The sequence below is a fragment of the Strigops habroptila genome, chromosome 2 (assembly GCF_004027225.2).
Source record: "Strigops habroptila isolate Jane chromosome 2, bStrHab1.2.pri, whole genome shotgun sequence".
Classification (NCBI taxonomy): domain Eukaryota; kingdom Metazoa; phylum Chordata; class Aves; order Psittaciformes; family Psittacidae; genus Strigops; species Strigops habroptila.
Genome location: NC_044278.2, coordinates 56,820,007 through 56,839,445, shown reverse-complemented (window position 1 = coordinate 56,839,445; position 19,439 = coordinate 56,820,007). Strand labels below are relative to the sequence as shown.

At 40.6% G+C, this 19,439-nt stretch overlaps 1 protein-coding gene across 5 annotated transcripts in view; it reads left to right on the top strand.

Annotated features, from left to right (window-relative positions):
- The first annotated feature begins 399 nt into the window (after window positions 1–399).
- CNGA3 (cyclic nucleotide gated channel subunit alpha 3) overlaps window positions 400–19,439 on the top strand; it is a 34,987-nt gene continuing 15,947 nt past the window's right edge. The window contains exons 1-4 of one of the 5 annotated variants that reach the window (XM_030472554.1): window positions 400–626; window positions 11,777–11,908; window positions 18,098–18,214; window positions 18,996–19,175. In XM_030472554.1, coding sequence (XP_030328414.1) covers window positions 11,808–11,908; window positions 18,098–18,214; window positions 18,996–19,175 — 398 coding nt within the window. In that variant the 5' untranslated portion in view covers window positions 400–626; window positions 11,777–11,807. Of the gene's footprint in view, window positions 1,885–5,220; window positions 5,746–11,776; window positions 11,909–15,979; window positions 16,144–18,097; window positions 18,215–18,995; window positions 19,176–19,439 lie in introns of those variants that run through there. The other 4 variants (XM_030472528.1, XM_030472537.1, XM_030472546.1 and 1 more) reach the window with 4 other exon arrangements.

Genomic DNA, 19,439 nt, shown 5'->3' with positions numbered 1-19,439 from the left:
TTGTGTATCTACATGTAGCACCCGGAAAGCGCAACCAGCACTTGAACCTTTTGCAGGAGAATAGAAACCTGCAATGCATGCACCCAATGCACGCCTGATTATCTGGCTCCCCTAGCAGTGCTTCCCCTAGGAGTTCTCCCGGGGATGCAATCCAGCAGGAAAGGAAGTAACAAAGCATGCTCTTCTAATGCTTTCTGCCTTCCCAGGCTTTCTGTTCTGATCCCCAAAACCCTGTTACTCTGAAGACTGATGTGATAGCTGTGTGAGAAAGATGCCTTGAGTTTCCGATGGGGTTTTAAGAGTTTTAGAGTGGCCTTTTCCTCTCCTTAGTGCTTGTTGTGTGATGTGGTTCGTCTTTCTTATGTAAAATAGTTCTTAGCAAGGGAAGAGAAGTAGCTCTGCCTCTCCATAACCTCAAGCACTTAAATGCATTTCTAGTATCACGTTGTGTTCAGTCTAACTGAACTGATGTTGTGCAGCAAAGTGCAGCGGCCTCTCAGCTACGAGTGACATGGCTTTCACTGACTCTTTTTTCCAGCTGAAGAATCACTTTATGGAGCTTTCATACACGGTCCTTGTTTCCAGCTTTTCGGCACTCTTTGAAAAGCAGAATCAAAATTGAGCAGGTGAAGTTCAGGGGAGCGCTAAAGCCTGCGGGGGGCTTCAGTACAAGATGAGAGAAACATGCTGCCCGGCACAGGGTGAGTGTCAGCATGAAGGTGAGCTCCTTCCAGGAGGTCAGAGAGAGAGGGACAGCGTACTGGACAAGAACCCTACTCAGCGATACACCGAGGAGAAACGCCTCCTCACCAGGGAGAAGCTGTCGATCCCAGTAGTACCCAGCAGTAGTGCGGTGACCGGCTGTGGGCTATCTCCTCACTGTCTCCCTCAAGTAAGGCAGGACTTGCTCCCGGAGGGCCGCCGGAGGGGACACGTCCCAGCCGGCAGCGGCACGTCCCCCGCCCGCCTTCCTGTCTTGACGAGGCGCCGCTCGCCGCCCGCCCAAACCCGCTCCCTCAGCCCCAGCGGCCGTCCCCGCCACACGAAGGCGCAGGGGGCGGCGTGCGCGGGAACGCGGCGGCCGCGGAAGGGCTCCGGGGAGCCCGCTTTCTGTGGCGGCACAGAGCCCTCCTCCTCGAGCCGACCGAGCCTCCCCGCTCCGGCCGGCCTCCCCCTGCAGCATGGACCGCGGCGCGGCGGCTGAGGCAGCCGCGCAGGCACCGGCGGGAGCGGTGAGCGCGGCCGGGAGCTGGATGGCGTCGGCGGCGGGACCTCGCCCGGCCGAGAGGGACTGAGGCAGCGAGCCCGGCAACCCCGCAGCGAGGAGGGGATGAGCACCTGGGCGGGCGCAGCTCCGCCCCGCAGGTAGCCAGTGCCTCGGGGTCCGGGCCGTGTGTGGCAGAGAAGGGGTCACATAGCTTTTCGTGTGAGGGGACGGTGTCGCCGCCCGGGGCTGCGGGTCCCGGCTCCGGCAGCGGCCCCGGGCCGGCCCTGCCCTGCCCAACTTTCCTCGGCGTGGCAAGAAATCTGCCGGGGCGCTGCCGGGCTGCTTTGACGTCTTGATCCTCCCAGAGAACTTAACAGGATCGCAAAGCCCTCCGAGCGGCTTTTGCCGGTGAGCCGGGCTTAGGGCGCGGGCCTCGGCCGGGATCCGCCCGCGGAGGGGCGGCCCCGCGGGCCCTGCCCCGCCGACCCCGCCGGGCCGGGCCGGGCCGGGCCGGGCCGCCACGCCGGGGTGGGCCGCCGCGGGCCGGGAGCGGCATCCGGGCTGGAACCGCGTCGGGGAAGGGCAGAGCTGCCTCTTCGTGTTGCTTGAGGATAAAGGCCCCGAAGCGCCAGCCAGAAAGACAGTTTCTGAGTTGGGATACTGAGGAGGAAAGCGTGGTGAGTCTGAAGGAGGAGGCAGGAAGCCGTCCTTTCTGTTATTCCCGTGAGAGTGGGATCATGTCCTGCATCTGACTTCAGTTCTAAACCTTAACTCAGAAGCATGAAATGGGAACGTAACTTATGAGCTCTGGGTTTTGGTTTTGTGTTTTTTTGGTTTTTGTTTTTGGTTTGGGTTTGGTTTTTTTTTTACTATTATTATTATTTTTAAAGTGTTAATTTGATTAATTGGCACAGAGATCCATGTATCCGCAATTAAATTGGATCAGGACACAAATCCGTCCAGAAGCAGGGCCGAGGGGAATTACTCCACTCCTGTTGACTGAGGCTTAGCTTTACCAGTTTGATCTGCCTGTCTCTAACTTCTTTGCTGTCCGGTGGTACAAGCATCAGGTTGTCAATCCCTACATAAAGAAAATGCTAGCAAATGATACAAACTCAGTGAAAGGAAATCACTTTCCTGGGATTCCTGGTGCTCCTGCTAAATTGACCTTGTTTTTAGCAATAGGACATCTTTTGCAAGTGTAAACCGGGCCATGGTGTGCCTAAGAACGTGTAAGATACAATAATGACTATAATCAGTGTTTTTCTCTAATGCACAGTCCACTCACTTGCTAAGAGGAAGAGGCCAAAAGAAGACAAGGAAAAATGACATGAATGTTACTTGAAGTCTTTGGAGAAATGTTAAATGTAAATTTTGGTACCTGTTAGTAGTGGACAACTTTTACTGTATTTTGTTTCCCAGATTCAGAGTTGTTACATTCAAAGCAAGTAGTAAAGGGGCTCTTGTGTTTAAAATCTGTAATCTTCATTATTACAACCGAGTAGATTGTAGTTTCAGAAGTTGCAGGTTTTGAAATATCAGGACTTTGCCTTCAGTCGGCACAGTTATTTTTTTTTCTCTGATATTTTTATGTCATGTTCTTTTGAGTACGCATGCTAAAACCAGCTGGTTAGAAAAATACACGGTGCAGATGATAATGGGACTGTCAGGATGTCTAATCAGCAAGGGTAATCACAGAAAACAAGCAGTGAGCGACTTGAGGGAAGAGCACATCAGCTTTAAAAAAATTACACACCATCGTTCCATGTCAGCATCTCTCAGCTTTGCCTTCTGTGTGTACCTCTGTGCATCCCAGCCTTTGTCATCCAATTTGTGCCCAAGCTCTGTCATTTCGGTTCAGTGCGTTATCCTGCAGCCTTCTCCAGTGTTGCCATCTCTTTTCATTAGCATCTCGTAAATCCTCTTTGGTTGAATGCCTTGTTACTGCATGTGAAATGTGATATAAATTACTTCTCGTGTTTTCCTTCCTTAGCCATGTGGGATGGCTGTAATGGTTTACATTAAGTGGGTAGGGAGTGAATTTGAATGGGTAACATTCAATGTATGCACGTGCACATATGTAAACATATTAAATATTTTATAAATAGTAATTCAGAAATATAAACCTGCTGTGTTTTAACTGTATTCACGCCCTTGTTATGTTCACTTTTAAGAGTTACCCTGGCAAATGAATGCACTGATGGAGATCATAGAATCATAGAATACAGAGATCGTAGAATCATAGAATAGTTTGGGTTGGAAGGGACCTTCAAAGGTCATGTAGTCCAACCCCCTTGCAATGAGCTGGGACATCTTCAACTAGATCGGGTTGCTCAGAACCACATCCAGGCTGACCTTGAATGTCTCTTGCATCATTTTAGACAGTGATTACAAAAGTCTTGCACGGAGTTTATTTGCTGGATAGAAACATGGATACCTGCATGATGTTAACCCGTACTAGCAACGGAAACAACATGATGTGACATGGTTGTCCAGTCAGCTGTAATTTGTAGTTTACTGTGTTTTAATTTACAATGTTACATTCAATATACACAGTTAGATTCTCTTGAACAGTTTCCAGTCTAAAAATGATACATTCATAGAAAATGGTCTGAAAGAAAACCCCAACTTAAATCTTAGAACGTTGAACTGTATTACTAATTGTTCATAGATACAGAAAGGAAACTCAGTCCAAATAATTCAATTTATTTAAAAGGTTGTTTTGCTACTATAGGGTGCCAGGGGCTCGACCATCAAATGGATGAAGGATAATCATATGCATCTCATTATAAAACTATAAATTATACCTATATGAATATGCAGTAGTCGTTAACACCAGCTGGCAACTTGTGTATTTGTTTGACAGATCTTTAGTACTGTGTTTACTAAGCTATGCATATAAATTATGTGCATTTTCAGGAGGTATCAGTGCCCACAGACTAAGATGTAGCAGAGAGTAATGAAATTTGAAAAGTTTACTTTTAAAAGAGGTCATAGGATTTAAGAGTTGCTGTTTTAAACTGTTATGCAGTTTATGTTATGCAGGAAGGTAAGGTGGTGCAGCTTACTTATTGTTTTTGCAACCCCTTGGGCTTGATCCAGTAGCTTTTATACAAAGCTGATTCCCATGAGAATGTGCCGGAATTAAATCTGCAGGTTAATTGACAAACCTCCAAATCATTGCAGAAAAAAGTTGTACCTTGTCTTCAAATCACATAGTTGCTTAAAGATCCAGTGTCCAGCCTTTGATGTATGTTTGTTGCCTGTACTGCCTGATACATTGGAACTGTAGACTGTCACACATAACATACACAACGGTGCAGCTGAACCACAACTATTACGAGGTGATGTAACAAGGATCATGTAGGTGGAGGTCAAATCCCAAAATAAATCCCAGATACTTACCAGGGTTGAACCTGAGAGACTCTGTGAGGATTTGGAGTGTGTCTTAACTAAAATGATGTAAGTGATCCTATGCAGCTTATCACTGCTTCCAGAGAAAGAAGCAAGATGTTGTTGAAACCCTCAAGAATAACAGTATATTACCAACCACACAAATACAGAAGATCCATTATGAAATCATATGTAAAGTCACCTTTTACTTTGTGACAGTGATACGTATTTCACTTTGAAAAGCTGTTTTGTGAATTCTGCCATAGTTACTGTCTGTAGTCCTTTTATTCTAAATAAATAAGCTTTAAGACTGTTAAACGGTGGTATAAACAGCTTGATCTGCCATCATTACTTGACAAACAAGTACATGTGCTTCATATCAGAAATACTCATATTTGTTTGGTTAACTATTTTGAATTAAGTTAGGGTGAGTTAACATATTCTGCCTGACACTGCTAGAGTAGCCCAAATGTGAACTCTCAATGCTCTTGAGAAGGAGACTATAGTGATTCAGACTTCTTTCACGGATGTTCGACAGTTCGTTTTGAAGGCTTAGCTGATAGCCAGCAACTTCCTAAATTTGATAAAATTTGTAATATTTAAATGTGTGCCTGGGGTTTTTGCTACCAAGCATATGCCAAATTGTCAGAAAACCAGGCCAAGGAAGCTGCTTAGAGGCCTTGACTGCAGTGGGTGCTGAAAGTAGGCATTCCTGCTGCTGTTATGGTATGTGTTCTCAGAACCCTGCAAACCCATTAGAAAGTAGGTCTGTTGGTAGGAGGCTCTGCAGAAAGGGGGAAAACTGGTTTTGGCTTGCTTAATTTGAAGCAGACTTGAAAAGTTTCTCATTTTTGAGGTGGAGCTCCAAAGCACAATGCAGTTTGCTGCAAATGGGTAAATAGAAACCGAGTTAATGGCTTGAGAAACCGAGTTAATGGCTGTGAACTGGGTGCCGCCTCCTTTTGGCATGGAGTTAGATGCCCTGTTATTTTCAGTCTCCTTTTTTAGCTTCAATCATTTCATACTGGCTAGAGTATGTAGCTTCCTTCTCAGTGTCTTATTCCTGGATACCTGGTTTTCTCCATGCCTTCTGTAGGAAATCCACTGGATGCTGCAGCTCCTAAAATTTAGACACTGAAGCCTTTGTAAGTCTGGTTCTAAGTCTTTAATTTTACAGTTACAAAGAGATAAGTAGAACCTGATTTTCAAAATTAAGAAATGCTTATGTGAGGCTGAAGTTTTCATATGTTACTTGAACTCGTATTTGTTGTCAAACAACTGGCTATCTTGATAACACAGGTCTTTTATACCAGACAGTGCATATAAAATAATTTGACACAAAATGTCAGTTGCTACTGAATCCAAAAGGAAGAAGCTAAAAGAGGACATAAACTATTTGCATTTGGAGTAGGGAAAGCTATCACTAATGTATAATTTGTAATATTTTTAGTAGGATACTAAGTCTCTCTCATTTAGCTCTAGTTTCAGTCTCTGAAAGAATCGCTGAAAAGCAATATTCTTGAGTGTGGAATTATTACTCATCTCTTTTATTTATCTATTTATTTATTTATTTATTTATTTATTTATTTATTATCCTCTATAGCCAGGAAATAAATAGTGAGAAAGTATGTTAAAATTCTTCTTAAGTCATTAGAAAATATGCCAGTCTTTCAAGAGCTAGGATTGTTTCAGATAAGTTCTATTCTATTTTGCCCCTCTGGCACTGTAAAGTTCTTCAACCTGAGGCAGTTTTTGTTTCCCATAGTTGCAAGTTGTGAAACTTGCTGTACTTAAAGATAAGTCACTTAGTTCTGGAAAATTAAAAATTACAAGGATACTTCAATGATCCAGTTCTCCAGTTTGGTTGCCTAAAACTGGGTAACTGGATTCAGGCTCAGAGGACCATCTGCCAGAGCAGAGATTCCCAGGCAACCCATGGAGAGGACCGTGCTGGAGCAGATATCCAATGTGGAGGACCCCACAGTGCAGCAAGTAGCTATTTTCTGAAGGAAACTGCAAGACAGTGGAGAGGAGCCTATACAAGAACAGGTTTTCCTGACAGGAACTGTGGACCATGGAGGACCCACACTGGAACAGGTTTATCCTGAAGGACTTCAGCCCATGGAGTAGACCTACGCAGAAGCAGTTTGTGAAGGAGTGCAGCCTATGGGAAGGACCCACGCTGGAGCAGGGGAATGGTGTGGGGAGGAAGAAGCAGGAGAGAGGAAGCATTATGGACTGACTGCAACCCCCTGTACTGCTGGATGGGGTGGAGGAGTTGGGAATGTAAGAGTGAAGTTGGATCCAGGGAGAAGAAGAGGGAGGGAGATGTTGTGTCTTTGTTTCTCACCTTTCAACTCTATTTTAATTGGTGATAAATTAAATTAATTTTCCCCAGTTTGAGTCTGTTTTACCTATGCTGGTAATTGGTAAGTGATTTTCCTGTCTGTATCTTGCCCATGAGCTTTCTCATCTTACTTTCTCCGCTGGACAGCTGAGGAGGGAGAGTAAAAGAGCAGCCGGGTGGGTGTCTAGCAGCCAGCCAAGGCTAACCCACCACACTACTGTAATAACTATGTGTTTAAATACAAAGCTGAGCTCTACCCAGTTCTTAAAACTGTTTTCTGAGCATCAGCTTTCAGTACCAGTTTTAGAATTCTAGATCCCAGTTAGCTGGAGCTGTTTCTTTGTGGCCCTGCAAAGACTTTTTGGGAGACTTGTGCCTCTGCAGCACTTTCCTGCTGGTTGACTCGTGATAGCCAGCCCCATGCTTTTTTTAGGCTGCTCCTTAGTCAATTGCTTGCCAGATTTTGGATCTGGTTTTGAAATGCTAATCTCCTCACTAGACCAGGAAACACATTTATCATTAGGAATCTTGGAGGCCTAGGAGGAACAAATATTTCTCTTGTATCAGATAGCCAGTAATTTGTCAGAATTCTGTGTGCTTCATGCGGGGCCAAACCATGTTCAGAATGTCTAACCACCTTCACTGTACCCAAATTACTGCTTTATTTATTTCCACCAGTCCTGTGTTCTGTCTCTACCACAGGTGGGCATACACAGCACAATTTAATAATGAACCTTCATCTACTCTCCCTACCTCCTTCCAAAAATATATTAATGTATTTTATTGCTAATAGTAGAGTTGTGTTTCTGTGAGATTTTTACATCCTCCTTTCCTCCAGTCTAGTGCAGAGCAAGGGTTCAGACCACACTGTATATTGAATTTGGATTTTGAGCTGAAATAATTGTAAGGGCTCTGAAATGAGCACAACTTTTGCCTCCATATTTTTATTGTATAGCTTCTTATTCTTTGCCTTTCTAGGGTGGGCAAGCCCCATTTTCTATGTCCTTAATCGTTCTTTTTATGCTTTTATTCTGCAGTATCTTTCTGTTTAAGAGAATGACTAATAGTGTTTTAGATAATTTTTCAGTGTTGTTTCATGGAGCAGTTTTAGAGTTCTCTGTGTCATTACCACTTTCCATGCATACATTGTTAGCTATTATGCCAGCAAGCTTACCCTTCACTGAGCTGTACATACATAGTGTTCAGGTTCCCTTTCTGACAGCTTCAAATGGTTCATTTGGAAGAATATAAGGCAGTAGGTAACATGTTTTTCACCTGTATTCACTGATTTCCATTTGCTTACATTGCTGCCAAACTGAGAGATTGATCTAGTTGATGGGGGTCACCCTGAAGTTCCTTGCACTCTTTTTATTTCTCCTGCCCATAGTACTTTTGCCATACTGAGATCTTGTTTCACTGCTCTTTCTTTTTGTCACCATCATTAATGGAACCCTGAGCAATATTGTTCTTCTACTTCTGTAGTGGTAAAAGTTTAATCCCATTCTTGCTTTCCGTCTTCTAAGAAGCTAGATTTTTATCCAAGTTAGTGTTTGGTTTCATATCATATCATATCGTATGACTTGGTTTGTTTCTTTAGTGGCATAGCTTTTGGAAATCTACGTAAGGTTTACAACTATTCCCTGTATTCAGTGCTCCAGTGGCATACTCAAACCATTCCAGGAGATCAGGAATATCTAATTCTAGTATCTGTTAGTAGTGTCTAATTCCAGACTAGTAATATCTAATTTCAGGAAATCAGTAGCATCGGGAGAAACTATTTCAGTTTGAAGTTTAAAGAAATACCATACTTCATGTTTTTTAAACAAACTTTCAGAAATGGATGGAAAACTGACAGGCCTGGAAATCCATGTGTCACACCTACAGCGTTTGAAATATGGAAAGGCATCATTCATTACTCTCCACATTCAGAAGCAATGTGTCTTTTCAGAGAGATAATACATGTTGTTAGTAGCTAGTTATCTATATAACCCCTAGATTTCAGAAGGTTTTTATTATCTCAAACTTTTATTTTTTGAACAGTGATTTATTTTGTTGGAGATTATAAACCAGGTGACCCTTTTCTAAGAACTGCAGTAGGTAGACATCAACCTGATTGTGAATCACCGGAACTAATGACAGAGTTATTGTTGTGTTAGATGGCAGAACTACTCAACATCTTAACTCAGTACTAACTCTGTGCTGGAAATACATACTTAGGAAAAAGTTAATGCTTTGTTAGTTATCTTATGAATCATTCTTCGTTGTCCACCATCAAGCTTTTAAAACCTTGAACAAGGATAATGTGGAAGTTTAATGCGGGTGCATGGGGAATACATGACACTGTTCAGTGGAAGAGTGACAACTCCTCTCTCCCTCCTGCAGTGTGATAGAAACTTGTATTATGATTATGGAAAACCCAATAAAATTACTTTGTTGAGCTTTAAAGGAGAGCAGGTTCTATACAGAGCAGTAAAATCCAAGCAGCTTATGCCCTTATACTCTTAGAAGTTATCTTTTGTGACACTTAGTATAGCTTAAAGCAGTGGAAATGAAACAAGCAGCAAAACCAACAATCAGTAGGAAGGAGCAATTGGCTACTGTGCCTTGCTTTCTGTATACGCATAACAGTTTGTCAGCAAGAAGCATGCTGCTCTTCTTTTTAAACCAAGCCTCTGTGACACCCTAGCTGCTTGTAGTTCTGTTGTCAGTTCAAGTCTTGGAACGTGGGCAGAGAGACAGAGTGTAAACTGTAAGCTACTTTTGCAGATTTCGTTAAGCTGAACTTTGGAGAAATCAGTAACAGAAGGAAAACCGTGTTTTCTTTTTACCTTGAATTATGTTCAAATTAATATATGAGAAACAGGAGTTACCTTAATACTGTCTGTTACAGCAAATAAATGTCCTAATTGACCAAGCACTATTGTGTGTCATCTGTCTAATTCTGTGTTACGGTATGTGTAGAAGCACAATTCTGTACATAGTAGAAGCAGTAATAAAAACTAATATTACTAAATATAACTAATTAATAACCAAATATAACAAAAAAGAATTTATGAAAATTTTCCTAGAGATGACATACCTTTGGCACATACCTATTTTGAAACCTATTCATTTGACTGGGTAATTTATTAATAGGAATGTTTGTCTCTCAAAGGCTGAATAATTTTAAAAGACATGTTCACTGATATTTATAACGGATATACATTAACATATGTATAAATAATTTGGCAGATGTTTTTTGAACAGACAAACTTCTCCAGTTAACATTTTTATACATTTTATATGTAGTTATATTTTTAGTTATGTTTTTAGCATGTCATCTGCACTTTAGGAATTAATTGTTCTGAGTAAACACTCAAATCTGAGGGCTGTTTGAAAGATCTCTCTTTGGTTTTTTATGTCAATGAGTAATAGAAATGCCCACTTTTTCTCCAGTAATACATAAGTTAACTAGTATGTACAGGGCTCCGCTTAAGGTGAGACGTAGTTCTACAGCAATTGGCCTACACTGAGGCAAAATTAGTAATGGGAAATACTAATCAGATATTCAGGTGTTAAATGCCTAAGGACTATTTCTAGACTAATTTAATTTTTTCTGGATTAAAAAAAAAGTTAATCTATTTTCTATTTTGATATATATTAAATAATTTTAAAAGTTGTATATGATTCCCTTTAGTTCTCTGGGAGTTGAGTGGAGCGTAAGTCAGGTATGTGTTTTTTAAGAAACTGGGTGCATGACATAACATAATCATGGGTTGTGAGCTTTGCTTCAGAAGTAATTCAGAGCAGAATGTTAACTTCTGTAAGATCTACATTTCACTTGCTGCTAATGAGGAATGTTGTATGGTCAGTGAGACAGAGGATTACAGGTGAGAACAGGACAGCAGATGGTCTGAGGTCATTGGATGATCCAAGAGAATTTCATTCTAGTCATATGTCAAACAAAAAAGATTCCTGAATGGAGTTTCAAAACCTAAAATCATTTTTCAAAATTCAAAGCTTTCACTGAAAGTCTTTCAGTCTCTTGTTTTTAAGACACTTGTCTTGAGTCTTAAAACCTGTTTTGATAGGTGATAGATATGAATGGTGCAGATGATAGATATGAATTTGGTAAGGCATTGAAGACCAAATCTGGAAAGGAATTTAGGTCAGTTTCCTAAATCTTGTAGGAGATGGGCTACTAAATAACTTAACAGAGCTTGTCTTTAAGCAGCGTCGTAAAAAGGACATAATGGGAAAATAAATGGGAATAAAACCCTAGTATGTGTTTTGTGCAGAGTTTAGATAATACAGAATTCATCAGTGGCATATATTAAGCTGAGGGATACATTTCATTAATTATCTGCTTAGTTAATATGCATTTTTGGAATAAAAAAATGAATCATAAAATAGATAAAATTAGCACAAAGGAGATCAACTTAAAGTGGAATGGGTTGTCCTAGCAAATGTATTACCTAACTTTTTTTGGTTGGCTTTCTAACTGTAACCTTCATTTAATGAGATTTTAAATGCAATTGCACTATGGATAATAGATATGACAGTGTAGGTGTTCAGAAAGCTTGGAGACTGAAAATAATACAGCATCATGTAACCCTTTTCTTTGGTCATGATGAATTTTGTCATACTTTTACTAGCACTTTTTTCTGACTAGTGCAAATGAATCAAGGAGCAGGTGTCATACTGTGCGCGTAAATATCACTGCCTATTCTTCAAATGCTTGAAATTGCTTTTTGCTGTTCCATTGTTTTAATAAATTGCTCTTTGAAAGTACTGAGCACATCTCTTTTGCGGCCTTCACAAAATGGTGGTTTTTTTCTTCCCTGTTTCAGCTGTCATTTGGATGTTGATATGTAAAGCAAAATGGCAAAAATCAACACCCAGCACTCCTACCCTGGTATGCACAGACTGTCTGTCAGAACTACTGATGATGATATTGACAGGATTGAAAACGGCTGCATCAGGTAATATATTCCTTTCGTCAAAGTCAAGAGAACAGATTGCTGCATAGTTTGTGGTGCTGCACTAGCTCTGCATTGTGGGAGTGTTACATCATGATATTGTTGACCCAGTGCACTTAACTGACTTAACAATGTATATCCAAAGTAGAAAAGGGACAGCAATGGGAAGGTTGTCATGACTTCCAGTTTTGGGATCTGTATTACCTCAGGAATAAAGGCCATTTTCACAGCGTTGGAAATTACACCAACTCATTAAGGAGAAAACTCTTTCTCAAGTCACCATGCCAATAGCAGGGTGTGTGCTTCCCCACAGACGTTCTGTGGGATTTGGAGAAGAAAGGATCCTCCCAGTGCAATGCAGTGAAAAGCCTTGAGAAGTTGTTTGGGTTTTTTTTTCAAAGGTAGCCTCTACAATTTGCCTTATTCCTGTGACAGGGAACATTTGTGGTGTATAAAGAATAACAATGTCTCTCTGTATGGTGGAACTGTAACAGTTCTTTTACATTCATCTTTCTCTATTTTGATAGTTTTAAAGTGACTGTTTAAGATGTGCTACTGAGCTTGCAGTTAGATTTTACATAGTACCAGTCGTTTGCCTAGTCTAGGCAAACCTTGTTGAACCTGCAGGAAAGTGTACAGCACCTGTACAGACTGGAAAAAGTGTTCTGCTTTTGGCTTCGGTCAACCACCTCTGCTATGTGGACCTCGTCAGACTGTCTCTTGCTGTTCAAATGTGTACCCAGACTAAAGCACTCACAATCCCACTGGATTGATAGGACTACCTGAGTTCCTGCGTTATGATAATTTTGGATTGCATGCCCCTAGCATATAATATGGGTGGGATCCTTGTCCTGTTTGAATTGGTCATAGAATCATAGAATCGTAGAATGCTTTGGGTTGGAAAGGACCTTAAGATCATCCAATTCCACCCCCCTGCCATGGGCAGGGACACCTTACACTAGATCATGTCGCCCAAGGCTCTGTCCAGCCTGGCCTTGAACACTGCCAGGGATGGAGCATTTACCAGTTTTTTGGGCAACCTCTTCCAGTACCTCACCACCCTCACAGGGAAGAACTTCTTCCTTATATCTAACCTGAAATCCCCCTGTTGAAGTTCCCTTGTTTAAGGTCCTTTTTTCCTTTCTGCTTTGCTTACATGGTAGCTTCTGTCATGTAGGTGTACCTACACTAGTGAAAATGCTTCTATCTTGCACAGGGTGGCTTGCTTGAGTTAGTTATACCACCCCATGGTCTCCTTAGGGAGATTTTTAGGAGCTGTGTCCCTTTGTATCTGTTTACAGTCATATCTCAGGAACAGGAAAAAGCAGATCAAAATGTTAATACAGCCTCTTCGTATCCTTTTTTCAGTATCTTTTTTTTGTAGAGGATACAAGTGATTAGCAGCTCACAGAATGAAATTACTGTCAGGGATGTGAGAGTGTGGTAATAAAGGTTTAAATGTAGAATTAAATCACTGCAGTCATCTGCAGTTTCAGAGGCAATGATTTGCTTATGACAGATAGAAGGACTGAAATATGAATCACACTTTATCATCATGATGATGGTCTTGAAGAGTCATTTATTTAAAAGAAAGTTTGCTGTTAGCAGTATCAATTACAGTTCATAGATGAGTAAAAAGCTACAATCTTACTCTGTAAAAGAGATATGTAAGGTTTTTGTATTGCTGAAGTGATGGCTAGTAAGTATATACAATACCTTTTTAATACCACTCAAAGAATTTTGATGCACATCTTTTTAATTTAGATTTGTTTTAGAATATGTCTGTACCAAAAGATAGATCACAGCCAGAATTTTAGCCCTTTTTTAGCTTGTAACAAAATATACAACTATGGACATTGGGAAAAAGAACCCAGAAAACAGGTTTGCTAGAGTAGCAGGATTTCTCCTTTGCCTTTATCTTCCTCCAACTCCTTTTGGCTATAGTTCAACAAAGCAATTAAGCACACTACTTATTTCTCATTAAAGCCAGTGGATGTTAAATTTATGCTTAATGCTAAGGATATGCTTAAGAGCTTTTCTTCTGTGGAATGAAGTATTATCAAGAAAAAGCATTCACTGCAACAGTTAACAGAAAGTTACTAGTGTTCTTTAAACTGTCATTCTCAATTATGCTGGAGTAGGTGATTCACAAGCCCATATTCTTACAGTGTAGTGTAAGTTGGTCCATTTTGTTAAAACAAAATGCAACATAACAAAAGATATCATATGAGTCTTCATTTTTAAAATCCAGCCTCTGTATAGCAGCAGCTCTAATAGGACAGGCAGCACATTAGCTTGTAGACACGGGTTGTCTATCTAAAAGTTGGAAGTAGGATTCAGCTGTACCATGTAGACATCTGGATTTCAGTTTCTTTGTGTGAGCAGGTGTCTAAGTTCCTACTGTCATCAGTGGAGGTGTAGTCAGTACGAATAGTGGCTCCTGGGGAACTGTGCAGCTTACCCTGAAGCTCAATAGCTCTTCAGGCTCGTTTGGCTCTGTTGATTATGAGAGGTATTTAGTTGCCTGAAATAGGCATCTAAAGCTATTTGATATACGACACCGGAAGCATTTAGCTAGGGCTAGTGGATATGGTGTGAGACCAGTGTGCTCTGGAGGGGTCAGATAAAGTATTTTGAGGTATTCCAAATGGTACTAGACACCTATATTGAGGCAACTGGCTCAAGGTCTAAGATGGCAATTGACCGTAATGGGAACTTAGATGCTCAGCTCATATTAGACACCCCAATTTAGGTCACTGCCATCTGGAGTCAAATCCTGCACTTCTGGCTCATAGTTGTTATTCAAAAGGTCTTCAGCATTTCCTGTTTAACTGATCAGAACTTCAAAGCAATTACTACTAAATGAAAATTCTGGATTATTTACATGCATTTTAGGCAAAAATGGTCTTCTAGTGTTTCTAGAGCTAAAATAAGGCAAGGCAAGGGATGGGTACAGGGTAGGTGCTGGTGTAAATATCCCTCCCAGAGCTTACTCCTAGGTACCTTGAAAGCATAGGAATAAATTGGGCTTTGGAGAGCTGAAGAGGCATGGAGCAGGAACCTCAGCATCAGAGAGTTTTCTCTAAGACACAGTGATGTTGCTACTCCCAGGGAAATAAAATATTTTTCATCATATGCAGAGGACACACAATCATCTGCTGATGTTTCTGCTTTGTAACCTGCTCTGTATTTCATGGCACGCTGTATTTTCTCTTCTCGTGTTGATTTCAGACCGTGTAACAACCTTGGATAGTAATGGCAATGGTTACTGTTTGGCAAACATGCTAACGGAGTCCAGATGGGAATGCATCTGTCTGTGAAAATAAACACTATGCCGCATGCACTGAGGGTGTTACATCAAAAGCCAGATCTGTACATGTACCTCTGCATCAATATAAAGCTGGCTAACAAATAAAGTCTCTTGTATTATCTGAACAGGGTTGAGGAAAGTCACGACTGAATATGTGAGTTTTATAATAGGGAGTTATAATAACGGAAGGAAGAGTTCATTTTAGATTCACTTTTAGGTTTGCCTTTGTGTGAATTAAAGTGGAATGTGTTCGTGATTGGTGTGCAATATTGGATAGGTGCTTTCCTAAGAGTTGCCTGTCAGAGTCCTTTGTGTATTGTTTTCTGATCCTGTTGCAAATATACATAAGCTGTATTTGTAAAAGTGAAATACAAGCACTTTAGTACTGTTTCCACAAAATGATTTTGGTTTTCCCAAGTTGTATACACATGTTATTCATATAACTTTTTTTATGAGATGAACCTGAATTTAGTTACAAATTGTTATATTTAGTTATAACATAAACCTGGTTTTAGAAATGCTTGGTGCACATAGAGAATAATCAGAAAATGGTTTTTTTAAAAACAGTCAAGCAACCAAAATAGAAATATAGACTAAAAATTTCATTACAGAATTCCTACAGAATACAAATTTTTCCATGAGTGTATCTGACCAGAGAGTAATTTAAATAATTTAAAATTTGTAATTGGTTTTGTGGGACTCTAGATCAGATCGGAAGGTGTTCATATCAGGTCACATTAAGCATGCCATTTTCTTTCACCTAGATGAAAACATTTCTTCAACTTACTTCTGGCTCTGGACACCAAAAGCCATGCCCTGGATTGAAAACATTGTGTTTTAGAGGGTGACATTAAGTGCTTTGTAGTTACTGCTAGCAAGAGGACAGAGAGTTGGTAAAACTCTCAATGTTACAGACTCACAAAGTATGGTAAGCCTCTGTAGGTACAGTGGAGCACAGCTTTCCACACTGCTGGGGAGTACAGAGTTGATGATCATGCACACAAAGCTCTTAACAGATGATGTACTTAGCAAGTCCGACTGTGCTGATAAGCTAGTAGGACAGTATTACTTTTGGTACCTGATCTAGCTTGTTTAGAGCTCATCCAGCTATCTCTGCACTATTCTGCATTGCCTTCCTGGGCATTTACTCAAAGTAAGCCGAGCTTTTAATTCTTAGCCTTTTATTTATTGTCAGCAATGCCCAAGCACAGTCACTAACAAAGGAGACTGGGATTCCTTTTACAAAAGTTTGCAAAAACAAATAAGAAGGATATTTAACAGTGTGTTTTGGATAGCAATTTTTAACTCGTGCTTGGAGTATAACCATCACAGTTATATCAAAATAGAACATCGCATGTTGTTCATTGTATTTTGGTATGCTTATACAGGCCAATAAAATTGAAATATATCTCCCTCTGAGACTTTAGATTGGCCTGATTTCCTGGGCCTGACCTCTGTGTAGAGTTTTCTTAGACTGATAAAGAATGCATTCTGATAATCTTTTTTTGTATTTTAAGTTCTACTTGAAAGGATACCTAGAGTATTTTAATCCATATTTACTTTGTTTTCAGTGTTATTGTTCACTTATGTTTTTTCTGACCCTTATAATTAACAACCTATATTTAGAGTAAACATAACAACCACTACTAAGCAGTATCTATTGGTATCTTCTTACTAGAAGAGAAGAAGAAAACAGTTGACAAGTTGAGAATTCTGAGACTCTGATGATTTATCTTCTTTAGCATGGTTCTTTGTGTAGAAATAATAAAGTTTTAATTCTCTGTCAGTTTCTCAGCTATGAGTACATACAAAACTGAGCTGCTAATTATCCTTTTGTGGGCATTCAAAATGTTCTTGCCAGTTCTTAGGAAGATACTGCGAAGTATCATTATAGTCAGTGTTTTCCTGGCAATACAGATTAACAGACTCATGTGAGAGTTCTTGTTTGCATTACAAAGGCTGAAAAAGTGATCCTTAATGGATGTGATGAAGTTTCGTAGAAATGAATACTGAAGAATTAAAAAGGCAGAAAAAACCCTAAGAGTCTTATACAGAAATTCAGAGTGAGCCCTGATAAAGTCCAGGTTCCAGTGAAGTCAATTCCAGAACTCCATTATTGAAAGATGAGGCTAAAATTTAATGTAATTTTCTCAAATGCTAATTATTTTGGTGCTAATATGTAGTATTACAATGATAGGAACTCCCAGGAGTTGGCATGACATTGCATGTAGCTTAATTTTACAATCATTATGCAGTTGTGTGCAACTGGGGTGTTTACAGTGTTTTCCTTGTGTGGCAATAGCCTGAGGTGCCTCATGTCATTGCTGCCAGAGCAGTCCTGACGTTCCGTGGCCTGTTTTGCTATGCAATAAGTGAGGTTTCTGTTAATGAAGTGAGCAGCATTAGGCCTGCAGTTGTGCAGCTGGCTGGTAAGAACAGCAGTGAGGCTGACTGTAAAATCACTATGTTGCCTTACGGTCCAAGCAAGAGTGAAAGTAAAAAGAGATGTGCATTTGCTTTGAGTCACAAATAGGAACTGCACTGGTATAAATTCCAGACTGTTAGTCCCCAAATATGTCTAGGAGAACAACACTGAAAAAAGCAGTGGGCAGTCACTTCAAAGCCCCCTGGGGATAAACTCCATGAGCTCGCTGGAATGGATGGCTGTCCTGAGCCTCCACTGACTTCATTTCATGTTGGATGGCTCCAGGAAAGTATGAATATAGGCTTAGCTCTGTGTTTGTCAAATGTATGCCATATTACTAGGAAGAAGACAATTTGTGGCATTGTTTCCTGATGTAGAGGTGGAAAGAATCGGATGGGGGGAAGTCTGCTGTAGGCTGTAAGGAATTATTAAAAAAAATAATAATTTGCCTTTGCAGAACCCACTCACTGTGTGAGGATGTGTCTTCAGAACTGCAAAGAGTTGTTTCTGTGGATGGAAGACATGTATCAGAGTCCCATACGAGCTCATTCACAGGCAGGGGAGCGATGGCAAGGTAACATGCTAACTAATATAGTTTCCAGTATTAAATTTAACTTGTTGAAAGAGATTGATCACAATTTGGAGGCAAAGTAAGAAGAACCATCACTTTCCAAAGAAATGGATGCAATCCATCTGAAGAAAATCTTTAAGAAGTAACAGAAGCTGCTTTTGACCTTGATTCTGAACTCATCTCTTACTCATTCCTAATAAAAACCTTAGAATCCTTGAGATGCTGAATGAGCTCACACAGGTTAGTCTGAATACAAAAAAGTAAAGTATTTTTTACATGATAAGATCTGAAAATATACTGGATGCTGAGGAAATGCATGAAGTGAGGCCAGTCTGTATGGTTTCCTTTTGAACTTTGACAGAAAACATTGTAAGGATATGTAATAGGAATTCGTGGCTAGAGAAAAAGATATATAATGATACAATGATAAATTAATTACATTATAATTCTGTCAGTCCAGGATTCCCCCATTATCACATAATGTCAGAAGCTTGTCAGAAGTCAACTGCCCCCCCTCAATCACTTGGTTTGCCCCCACTTGGAAAGAATATTCTGTTGCTTCTGCTCCTCACTGGTGTGTGAGATACTTTCCTGATCCACTGCAAAAGGTGATGTGTGAAATTGTGGGAAGTGACTGGGTTCATACAGTTAATCCATTAAGTTTAATTTTGTGGCAGGTGGAGAAGTGGAGAAAAATCCTTCTGGGCTACTCTTTGTGGGGACGATTTAAGCTGTCTGATGATCTTGTCTGGTTCAGTCAATGTTGTATGTCTGTTCCATGCAGGCTATCACGATTTGTTGTATCTGTGAGGTCATGGGCTACAAGACATATGCACCATGAAGACCAAAGACCTGACTCTTTCCTAGAACGTATCCGGGGGCCAGAGCTCATAGAGGTGTCCACTCGGCAAAGTAACATCCGCTCCTTTCTGAGCATCCGTGAGCGGCCTGGGGGAGTAAACAGGTAAGAAGATGTGTTTATGCTTTAAACAGAGACATCCAAGGTTATGGTATTTTCTTGGTGATTAGGATGGAAGTTTCATTTTAAGACGAGGATAAGGAGCTTAGCATGGCAGCTAACAGAGTATCTAATGCTGCCCAAGAATCTTCACATAACTCAAGTATTACGGCTTTCGGCACGCTTTCTCCCTCAAATACACGGGTTCTCAGAACTGGAATTAAAATTGATATGCTATCTGTGCAGCTTGATGTTGCTAACCTCCTCTCT